The sequence below is a fragment of the Felis catus genome, chromosome X, assembly GCF_018350175.1.
Source record: "Felis catus isolate Fca126 chromosome X, F.catus_Fca126_mat1.0, whole genome shotgun sequence".
In the NCBI taxonomy this organism is placed as follows: Eukaryota; Metazoa; Chordata; class Mammalia; order Carnivora; family Felidae; genus Felis; species Felis catus.
In genome coordinates this window covers 36,885,160-36,897,348 of record NC_058386.1, presented here as the reverse complement: position 1 = coordinate 36,897,348, position 12,189 = coordinate 36,885,160, and the positions used below count along the sequence as shown (strand labels likewise).

The window sequence follows — 12,189 nt, the reverse complement described above, 5'->3', positions numbered from 1 at the left end:
CAAATAAGCCTCCCCTTTCTATTTTCAAGGAACAGTCTGAATTGTACTGAGCTTAATTCCTCTGTCAGCTCTTTAATTGTTAAAATTCAAGGCAACAGTTCCTGAGACTTTGATTTTAATAATTTTCCACATCATGTGTGTTTCTTTGGCAGTAGCTATGATTAGGCAAAGTTTTTTCCTTTGGTTTAGTCACTGTAACTAAAGTAACCCAGCTTGGTATGTATATGTAAGTGTGTGTGTTGGAGGATGGAGGGGGGTACCTGTAGTATTAAAGAGAAAAAAAGTGTCAGAACTACATCCCTCTCCTATCACTACCACAAAGCTACAGGAAAACAGGGGAAAGATTTCTTGATGGAATGATATGTATGAGCTCTTCCTTAGTGGCAATGACTAACGGCATTGAAATAAGAGGAAAAGACCATCATTGTCTTTATTAGCTATTATTTATATATTTGTGTCTATAAAATGTAGTTCGTAAGATTTTATTCTTACTGCTAATGTCATTATTACTATATTTTCACTTTGTTTCCTTTTTACTCACCTGCCATTTATTTCCCTCAACTAACATCAGAACTGTATAGAAAGTAGTAGGAAGATAGAGACTTAGTAAATGGGTAGAGAAACAGGTAAGTAGAAGTACCATAGTTTTTCAGTTTTATATACATGGGTAAAATTGTGTGATATAAATTTTATATCACAGTGGCTTGCTCATTCCTAGTTTATTTTTGATACATCGTTCGCCAAATATTTATCGAGGGTCCAGTATATACCAGGTACTCATTGAGTTTATATTCAAAATACCTTAATATATATTATAAATATATATTACATAATATTAATACATATATGCATGTGTGCATATCCACATATGCACACATACAGATGATATTCATTATTTGCAGTGGTTATGTTCTATAAAGTTGCCATGAACACTGAATGAAGGCTGAACCATTGCCCCTAGGGGAAATACAGGGTTAGGTTCCTGTGAGTCTTTGGTCACATTTTCTTCAACCAAATCAATACATAACCTGTTTTATGTGTATTTTTGTTTAAAGATCCCTTATTTCATATATATTGTTGATTCATTAACATTGAACTCCTGACCAACAGCTCTATAATTCATTCTATGAATGAAGCCTATCTAACACATGTATTTTCTCCTTAAGGCACCTCATAGCCTTCTTGCACTTAAGAACACTAGACAGCCCTTCAGCACTACACTTGAAGGCCATTTTAAAGAATGAAAATTAGCAACAAAAAGCACAAAATTTGAAAAAATGCACTAAATGGCAAAAAGGACACTTGCTTACAGTACAACAGCTGAAACGAGGGCAGAGTGTCACCTCATTCACCCTTAGCTAATAACATCCACATCAGGTGACTCAAATTTTTTGCTTTTAGGCATGTGTTTGCCAAAGACTGAAAGTTCAGTGGGTATTGATTTTAGGTTACAAATGTTAGTAAGTGACTTTGTAAATACTCCACAAATAATGAGGATTGACTGCACGTCAACTGTGTGTATGCATGTATATATTTACAAATATGTGTGTATATATTTATATATATATGTATATAATATGAATTTGTACTTGGTCTTCACTTACCCCATCCTCCTCTTTCCTTTTGTTAATTGGTTCTTTTTTGTTCATGATTTTCCTGTATCCCTTGTGGTACATTGCACAATTCATTATAAAGTAATGAAGCTTCTAGTCCTGTGATATGCACAGAGAGTTCACCCCATTACAGTGAATATAATTCATATTGACTTTATTATGTTTGAGATGCAAACACTGTTTTCTTTTATAGATATCAAGTCACTTAAGATAATTTGTACAGATATGTAAAAAATTAAGACCTTTGGTTAGCAAGATCTTAAGGTTGTGACTCTGAACTATTAAAAACATTTTTTTAACTGGGAAATGTATGTATGGAGGAGTATGTAAAGTGTGTGTGTATTGCAGAATAATAGTGGAACGAAAACTGATGAATCCATCATCCAGGTTATGAAATAGAATATTATTAGTACCTTTAAAAGCCCCTTGCGTGCCCCTTCCCAATCACAGCCTCCCTCCCCACATAGCCACTATCTGGCTTTTATGATAATCATTTCTTTTGATTTTCTTTATAGCTTTACCACCTAGGTATGTATGCCTAAAAAGCATATTTTTTAGGCTTTACAAACTGAGTAGGACAGGGCAGTATTACCACTATTGTACGAAGACTCTCAGGAGGAGAGAAACTGAACAGAACCTCTTGTTCGCAGTCTGGCTTCAGATACCCTGAGAGTGTATAGGAGCCCCTTCTGGGAAGTCGAATGGCAAGGGCGCAGCTAAATCCCAGGATGTGGGGCTCCTTACAGGCAGGACATTAGTGCTGTGGTATGGGGCTAGTTTACTGTTCTACAGGAATAATGTCAGGAGGCTTGGGCTGCCCTGCATTTTCCTGCTTTTCAGTCCACTGCCTCCAGCTCTCAGGAATATACCAAAGGAGAACATTGCTATGGAGTGAAATGAGCATCTTCTCTCCAGGTAGCAGAGAAGAGCAGAAATCTTATCAGCCCCTGGCTGGAAGAAACAAAATGGAAGAATGGGCCCAGCACCCCCGGTCCTTCTGTTTTGAGGTTGAAAAGGTGGCAGGGGAAACCTTTGATAGCTCCCAGTCTGGACTAGTTAACCTCTCCTTGACACCCCACTGTCAGCCAGAGGTCCTGTTTCGTTACCCCCTTGGGGGTTCCTTTTATGTATCTCCTGTGTTGGTTGGACCTCCTCTTTGCCATCACTTGGCGCCCTTTTCGCTGATCTAGTCTCTTGTTTTGGCAAACATATCTTAAAATAATTTCTTCACGAAGTATGTACTGCAGGTAATTTATTGATCTCTTTCATGTCTGAAATCATCCTTATGATTATTGGTTTTTCTGGCTGGATATAGAATTAAAAGTTAGAAATTTCCTTCATGACTTTGAAGGTGTTGCTCTGTCATCTTCTTGCTTTTCATGTTGCCACTGAGAAATCAGAAGCCATTCTGGTTCCTGATCTTGGTGTGTGAACCATATCATACTCCCCTACTAGCACACCCTTACCTCCACTTCTGAGAATCTGGCTCTTAAATTCCACAGGTGGCATGTGCAAAGTATTTGGTGGGTCCTTTAAACCTGGGCAACTCATGATTTAAGTTCTGGGAAATTTTTTTGGATTATTGTTTTGAGTTCTTCCCTCCATTTCTTTTGTTCTTCTTGCTTTACTTTTTGGGGCATTTCCTCAACTTTATCTTCTAGCCCTTCTGTTGAGTTTTAAATTTCTCAAGGTGTTTATTTTTCAAGAGCCCTTTTTATATTTTCTGAAAGTTCTGTTTTTGTTTGATAGTTGTAATATCTTAGGATATTAATAGTAGTTTGAAGTTTTTTATCTTGTTTAGTCTGCTTCCTTTTGGTTGCTCACTCTGTTTTGAGATTTTGGTCTTCCAAACTAGAGACTATTCTCCAGATGTTTTGGGAGTTTGGTTGTCTACTCATGATTAATACTAGAGCAGTGGTTCTCAATTGGGGCCAGTTTGCCCCCCCCCCCCCCCCCCGCCCCAGGGGACAAATGTCTGGAGACCTTCTTGGATGTCAAAACTGGGTGAAGGGTTGCTGCTGAGATTGCTGTTAAGCATCCTGCAATGCAGGGGACATCCTCCTACAAGAAAGAACTATCCAGGCCAGGCCAAAATGCCAGTAGTGCTGAGGTTGGAAACCCTGCAGGAGATTAATTGAAAGCTGATTGAGAGCTTTGAATTTGTGGGCAGAGCTCGTTGAGCAGTTCAAGTCATTATCTATAGATCTTTCCTTCTGGGCTGGTCATAAAACACAACAGAAAATCTTTCTCCTACCTGAAGGATAAAGCTCTAGCTTCTAACATTCCCCCTTGTTAAGGAGAAAGGGGCTGGGATTGTCTACATTCAATTTGAGTGATCACTCAATCCCCTTGCTTTCCACTTACTAGTAACCACTTCCTTAACTGCCTTGTGCCCCCCCCCCCCCCGCCCCAGATTCTCAGACCCTATGTTCTACCCTCTCTAGAGAATGGGCCTCTGATAGGATGGCGGTAGCGCAGTTGCACAGTGGTATGGAGTATGGGTATGGAGGGGATCTACCACTCTACCTGCTGCTTTAGAGATTTCATTTCATTCAAACCTTGTTCTTTTAGCCCCACTCTCTTAACCTCTAGTTCAGGGTTATCTGGTGCTGCCAGTTCAAGAGCTTCTTGAAGAACCTGGAGTGTAAATGAATGGGTTTGGTTTTGAACGTTCCCTCTTTTCTGTTTGTCCTTCAGCTTTCCTGAGTCTGCTAAGTCAGTTACTACTCTATCTGCTTTTTTGCTTCCTCAAATTTGATTATTACTATTATCACCTCTCCTTTCTCCCAGTCCTTTTTAAAAAATGATAAGCCCTTTGGTATCATTTGAAAGGGGTTTGGGGAGGAAGATAAATTAGATGCATTGTGTTAAATCTATCCTATTATCCTGGAAACCAACATACTATATTCTAGCCTGATTTCACTTAATTCTGGTCTCCTTTTTGGATGGATTTACTGTTGCTATCAAAATTGCTTATTTCCTAGAGTTAACCTTTTTTCACATAAATGAGAACCAGAGGAGACGACTCTGTCTGCAAAGAGACACAGCTGCATTCTTTTCAAAACTTTAGGCCATGGTATAGCAATATTCACTTGCAACATATTCTGGTTTAATTGACCTTTTACTTAAAAACAGAATTCTGCGAGCCACCACCTGCCTCATGGAACCTTGTGCCACAATCCCTATCAAAATTCACTGCTCTAAAAGAGTTGAATAAAGAATGTCTATTTTATCAAATGTGAAATGCTATCAGTTATCTTATTTCATTTTGATTAACACGCTGGCTAGGATTAGTAGAAACATGAGAAAGATAGTCCTCTATGATGATGGCTTACAACTATCTGTCAATATTTTCCCCCACATAAATACTCAGGAATGAGCTGCACCATAGACTAAATGCAAGGATGAAATTTCAAGCATCAAAGAATTTAGGCCAGATACATGGCGAGACCTAGGCCTCCTGAGCTTTTGCTGTTGCTTAACATATCATTTGCGTATAATTAATAAGTATAAAACATTTACTGTATTACACACACTTTATTACACCCTCTTTTTTAAGATGGGAAACCCAGCCAGAGTATTTCATAGCTTGCCTGTCTTTAACCTGTCAACCAAATAAGTGTGCTCAGATCCTGCTAAAATTATAAACACTGTATACTCATTTGAATTTTTATCAGTTTCCATTGAGTTTCTAGTTGGTGGATTAAATCATAAGAAAAAACGTTAGGTATGTTTGTCTTTTTTGTGTACTAAATTTGATTCATCTTTTCTAATTCCCTGGGTGCCACTGAGGGACAGATCCTTGAAATGCTTTACTTTTGACCTGTCTTCAGGTCATTGGTAGTTCGTAAGTGAACTCATTTTCCTTCCCTCACATTATAAAATTAGCCTAAAGAATTGAGGATTTGGTTTTTTATTTTTATTCACAGATTTAGACACCTTTCTCGTTTTTTTTCCCTCTGTATTCCCCTTTCTTTCTCTCTTTCTTCATTTTACTATTACTAAAAGGGTGGAGAGAGAAGCTATGTTTTCTTCTTTACCTTTGTTCAAACAGGAAAAAGTAAAAAAAAAAAAAAATGACTCTATTGTCCATGAATAATCCCACATACAGATCTTGGAACATTTCCAAAAAGATGTAGTGAATTGAAGCACACAACACAAATGTATATATAAATAGAATCCCAAGGGTTTATGTGTGGACAAAAACCAATTACATTAAGCATTTCCTGAAATTGCTTGCTGTTGTCAGGATAAGTAATCACAAGTAAGACATCCAGATTGAGAATGAAAACGTTTGTGGGAGTCCTGCCTCACTGTTATATTGTCTTCTCTTGGAGGAAAATCTTTGAATATTTTTGAGTGGTTATCAAAAAAGGTCCTCTTTCTTCAGAGTTCTGAAAGGCCCATTATTACTATTTTTTTCCCTTCCAGTTGAGCTTTGTTAGATTGCTTGAAGAGAGAGATTTGAGGCTGTGGTGTAATTGATGTTCTGATGATGGCACGTGAAGTCAACTAATTTGTATGATGTTAGAGAAATGTTTCAGTCTGGGTTAGATGACATTCTTTTCCTTGTCTCCTGATTGAAAGACAAACCTTCTTTGAGGCAAACAGTATCACAGGTGTCCCAGTGTAAGTGACCAATGAGGGTGTTTTTTTTTTTTTCTGAGCAGAGAGGGGAATATGCATGTGTATACGTGTATGTGTATTTAATGACCTAAACCACACTCGTTTTCAAATAAGCTACAGTATATTGCTGTTGCCTTCTGTATTATTCAATAGTCAATCCAAGCATGTAAAATGAATCTTTGGATTATCTTTTGTTCAGATACTTGATAACTATTAATCACAAGGAACTGTGTGTACGTAACAATCATCCCAGTTGATTCAATTGTATGGGCAGTATTGAGAGCCACCAATTTAGGGAGAGAGCTGGATGACTCAAATGACTTGGGTCAGTGGCTCTCCTGGTAGAAATTACTTCCTTTCCATTGGCAATTTAGAACAATTCTAATTTGATGTTTAAGGAAGATAGGTTTTTCTGTGACTTCATGTGAGACTGGAGAGGATGTTGGGACAAAGTCATGCAGGGCTTTCTCTTTGTGAAGTGCCTCTTCAAATCTTTTGACCTGATTCTACTAAGGTGTATTTTCCTATTTGGGAATTATTCATGTGTTTTGGTTCTTAACTAAATATTATGCATTGAAAATACCTTCTTTCTCTGAGATTTTAAGCAGAAACATAAGATCAGATTTTCATTTTTAAAACATGACTGCCAGAGCGAATGAGAGAAACCAGCTTTTTAGTAGTCCTGCTAGAAGATGGTAGTAGTTTAAACTAGGGTATGATACATGGAGAGAGGTGGACAGGACTGAGAAAGATTTGAGAGAAATGCCGTAGGACTTGTTAGTGAAGATTAGATAGGCGGTGGGTAAGGTGAGAGGGAAGGTGTCAAGGAAGACTTAAGTTTCTGCTTCAAAAGGTGAAAGCTGTGTGCGCTACCACTGTGATTTCTTATTTTGTTTAAGATGTTGATAATATGTATAGAATATTACAAAGATTATTTGCCTTGGGTATAAGAATACTAGTTAAAATTTTAATAAGTCATTTTGAAATGCAGAGTTGTGTTCTATTCAGGCTTAGTAACTTCTAATTTATGAATTATTTACCTCATGGATTATAGAAAAATATGTTCAAAATTACATTACTTAAATTTGATCTTAAACTATGGCCGTAGTAGACAATGAAACATCAGTAAGATGCTGATGGGAAACAGGGACTGAAAATCACTGAATTAAACTTGGTATTTTTCTTCTTTTTCTTTAAGGGGTCCCTTCAGTGTTGTACGACGATGTATCAACAGAGAAACTGGGCAGCAATTTGCTGTAAAAATTGTTGATGTAGCCAAGTTCACATCAAGTCCAGGGTTAAGTACAGAAGGTAAGAGATGGATTTCAAGTAAGTTATTTGATGTCTGGCTTTATTTCATCTCCAAAATCCATTTATCAACCTAACCTTCATCTGGGGGTGGGGAAGTGGTGGGTATGATATAGTGGGAAGTGGGTGGAGACAGTTTAAATTCCAGTCTAGTTCGTCAATTCTAGAAAATGGTATTTGAAAGATAGCTCGAGTCCTTTACAGTTATAAAGCCATATAGGATTGCTCTAGGCCTATGCTTTTTCACCATGAAGATCAGTGAAATCTGGATATATGTATATATCTTTTTTAGGGTCTAATTTTGATTCCTGTGATATGGAACAAGGGATGGGAAGGGAGGGAGGGGAAATAATGGGAAAGATAATGATAATTGCAGATTCAGAAGAAACTAAGAATTCCCTCCAAATCCATAATTTATCACCTTCAGGATTATGGTCTAAATGAACTAAAAGACTCCTATATCACATTTGGCTTAAGACACTTAGGGTGTATATGTGAAAATTTGAAAGATCAGTACTGTTAGGACTTGCCAGACTTAAAACTTGGTTTTAAAACCTTGATATGGATAATCATATTTATATGCAAATATTTTTAAACAGTATGTAAGCATTTTAAAGTTTTACACAGTTTAAGTCCTAGTTTTGTGTAGCCACAGTTCCCATGTGCTCATACTTCAGCTGGCACAATTGATTACATTTATTTTTCTAACTAGCCTGTCTAACACTCCAGTAAAATACATAGCCTTCTTTCGTCTTTTTTTTTTTTATCCCAAGAACAATGCAATTGATAGTTGAAGTTGGAAAAGCTAAGGCAGAGTAGCCTATTTATATTTTATCCAGTTATCTTAACTTTGGAAAGTAGAATCCCACACACTGTGAGCTCCAAGTTCATCTTTTTCTGTAGATCTTTTTTTCAGGATCATTACTTTTAAGTACTTTTTTAACCCTTTGAATTATTACCCATGTACTGATTATAGAAGAGTCTTAGAAGTTGTTACAGGAATCACTGATTTTTTTTTTTTTTAAGTGCTTTAATCCTTAAGATGTTATGGTAACATTCAGAGGTTTTAGATCTTACGGACTCATACTCTAGAATTGGCTATTATTACTTTTTAATATAAATTATTTTATAAATTTAGCAGAATTTAAGATCTACTTCCAAGCAGGCTTTAATTATATTTCCTAAAACTTACCTGTATTCAAGTTTAATATACTGTATTTGATTTTCTTTACCTCAGTTGTCAACCAATAATAAAACCTTCCTGGGTCTTGAGGTAGTTTTGTGTAAACCTAGTTTATTAAACCTATGGATATGTCAAATCTGTATTTCCTTTAAATGTTCTGTTACTGTTGATGAACTTAGTAAGAGTCTAGTTTAAAATCACAAGTCTAAATCAGTTACTCAGTATACCAATTTTCTATTGATTTAGCTCATTGTTATACTTAATTCTAAATCTCTTCAGGCTAAAGACATTTTCAGGGAGTCAATTGATTACTTTCTCAGTTGGCTGAGGTTGTTTATTGACAGATTTCTTCAGCAGGGATTTCTGGTGTCATAGACTCGGACTGCTAGGCTGAACCTCTTTTTTATTGTCACCTAGTTAGGGAGTCAAATGCCAAACTTAGGGGGAGGGGTAGGCATGTAGTCCTTGTCTCTGAGTTTGTCTGGTCTTTACCTAATATATGAGAGCCTGTCACTGAAATTGTAGCTTACTCCTTCATTGTTTTGGCACTGCTTTTGCTATATAAATATCTTCAAGCCCTATTCTGAAGACAAGGCCAGGTCATTTCATTGATCCTGTATGGTAAGGCCACAACCTATACATATTAAATGATACCAATTGAATTCTGCATATTACTCATGATTTTACCTGGTTTGGGTAAGAGTTCAGTGTTATTCAGATGAAAATGTACAACTTGTCTTTTATATTTATGGTGCCAAAATGTAGTTTTCCTGTCGTCTTTTTTTTCAACGTTGTTTTTTTTTTTATTTTTTTTTATTGTTTTTATTTTTATTTTTGGGACAGAGAGAGACAGAGCATGAACGGGGGAGGGGCAGAGAGAGAGGGAGACACAGAATCGGAAACAGGCTCCAGGCTCCGAGCCATCAGCCCAGAGCCAGACGCGGGGCTCGAACTCACGGATCGTGAGATCGTGACCTGGCTGAAGTCGGACGCTTAACCGACTGCGCCACCCAGGCGCCCCTTCCTGTCGTCTTTAGCACAGTGACTCACAATGACCAAGAAGCAAAATCAAAATTTCATCTCCACTATCCCCCCACCTGTTTTTCCTTTTTTCTTTTTTGCAGTGGTGTTCCCATATCCTCTTATTGCTCATGTTAGCACTATCTTACTTTAAGTTGGATACATTTTATTATATAAGATATATATATATAATAAATATTTATATAAAACCTCTTTGACCAATTTCTCCCTCCCAGTGTCTTTTAACACCTTTGCAGTCACTACAGGCAAAACATCTTATCCCCTTTGCCCTTTCAGTCCATTTACAAACTCTTAGGGTCCAAAAATGACCTCATTCATGGCTAAGTGTAGGAGATGCTGTATTAAGGAGAAAACATATTTTGAAGTGAAATTTAACACAACAAAAAGGAATCCATAAATTCAAATAAGAATATCTAGAAATAGCTGTATTTACTATTATGTTCTGTTATAATTCTGTCTCTCAAGCAACACGTAATTTAAAATCTATTTTTTATTTTTCCATTTTATTTTTTTATTTTTGTCTTTATGGTTTATTTGATCTTTGTCATTGCCTCAATATTTTTTCCTGTTTTAGTGAATTTGTATTCAAATACATTATTGAGTAAAATAGGCTTTGTAAAGGGTCACCTGAGATCCTAACTTATGCCGTTTACTTAGATCATTATAATACAAAGACAGATAAAAGGAGCACCTACTTTAAACAATTACTTATATTTTATTTATTTATTTATTTTGAGCAAGTGTGGTCGGCAGGGAGAGAGAGAATCCCGAGCAGGCTCTCCATTGTCAGTGCAGAGCTCGATGCAGGGCTTGAACTCATGAACCATGATGTCATGACCTGAGCCAAAATCAAGAGTTGGCTGCCCAACCGACTGAGCCATCTAGGCGCCCCAGAAGAGCACCTATTTTTAAGAGGCTTACAGTTTAATAGTCTCCAACCATTGTTTTTATAAGAACATGTGATAAATTCTAAATACAGAATTTACAATTTAGCTTTTGAAATAAAATATTGTATGTCAGAGACCTCTTGTATGTTTTAATGTTTTAAATTCTCATTGCTCCGCTGAAGATGAGATATTTTAATTATTTGAAGATCTGTTTTCTATTTTTCCCACTAATATCATAATTTTTTTTTCAGTAGGGTTTTTTAATTTACAGGCTATGGGGTATCCAAGAACCCCTTAAATTGTAAGCAGAGTTATATATATGTGTTCATTTTCTTAGGAAGAAAGCCCACAGCTTTTATTAGTTTCATAAAAAGGCATATTATTCCTAACTGGTTCAGTTTCTTCTTTCATATGTATGAAACAATGAAATCAATTCTTATGAACATGAGGTGAATAACAAGTTTTTATTAAATGAAAGCCTAGTGAATTTATATTAGGATATTACTTCTGATCGGAGGATATTTTCATACTTACATACACAGCCTCCATTAATGAAATTCCTTGATGAATATCTTAAAACTTTTAATTAATACACATTTTATCTCTTACTCTGTTAACCCACTAATTAAATTTTCCCTTTTTGTTTTAAAAATAGGTATCAAAATTAATTTAGGCAAAGTGTTACAAGGAAATTTTAAGGAAGGTAAGATATATAGAATTGGAAACTGAATTGACACTTTTGAGATCTTGAAGGAACTTGATTCTTCATGATTTAATTTTAAAAGTTCAAAAATGGCAGTTTTTATTTTGGAAAAATATTGTCTTCTAGAAAGAATATAGATTGGATTCCAGTTTACTTAGTCTCTAAGAATATCTCATTCTAAAAGTCCCAGATAGCAGATGATGTCAGCGAAATTGGAGGAGTAAGGACCTTTGACAATTCTCCTCTCCATAAAAGCAAAGAGAAAACTGGCAAAAATAGAATCAACTTTTTCAGACTCTGGAAATTAACCAGAGGCTTACAGCTATGCAGGAAGTATTTATTCAGGAAAAGTGCTGATTCTTGCTAAGAACAGTGGGCTTTGTGGCATTTTCACTCGTCCCACTCCCATCCCCCTTTCTCCAGTTCCATGGTAACCTTGAAAATAGAGTTCACAATCATGGTGAAAACCAGGAGCTTTGGCAGCCACCAAAGGAGGCAGAACAGGGAGGGAACTCCTTGAAACGCTCATGCCCAAGAAATTATCATTATTTGATCTAGCTGGTAGTTCCCTGGTAGGGACCCCACTTGCAAGGCTTGTCTTTTTTTCACCTGACTTGGAGATTGCCTACTGCAAAAAACCTTTTTCCTGGGGGCATTTGTTGAAAACTTTTAGAGGCAGTTTAACTTCATAGCTGTCTGAGGTCGTAGAGTACCAGTTGGGACAAACAGAAAGCTAACCTAAAAGCTTAAAAAGAAAAGCTGGGGTAATGAGAGGTCTATAGGGGCTCTGAGAAAGCTACAATATATTTCTGGGAATCAAGAAGGCCG

The 12,189-nt window shown here is 36.6% G+C and overlaps 1 protein-coding gene across 15 annotated transcripts in view; it reads left to right on the top strand.

Annotated features, from left to right (window-relative positions):
- Window positions 1-12,189, top strand: part of CASK (calcium/calmodulin dependent serine protein kinase) — a 357,176-nt gene that overhangs the window by 58,628 nt on the left and 286,359 nt on the right. For 8 of the 15 annotated variants that reach the window (XM_019823740.3, XM_019823746.3, XM_019823744.3 and 5 more), the window contains exon 2: window positions 7,438-7,550. In XM_019823740.3, the coding sequence (XP_019679299.1) occupies window positions 7,438-7,550 (113 nt within the window). Of the gene's footprint in view, window positions 1-7,437; window positions 7,569-12,189 lie in introns of all 15 variants that reach the window. The other 7 variants (XM_019823738.3, XM_019823747.3, XM_019823745.3 and 4 more) reach the window with 1 other exon arrangement.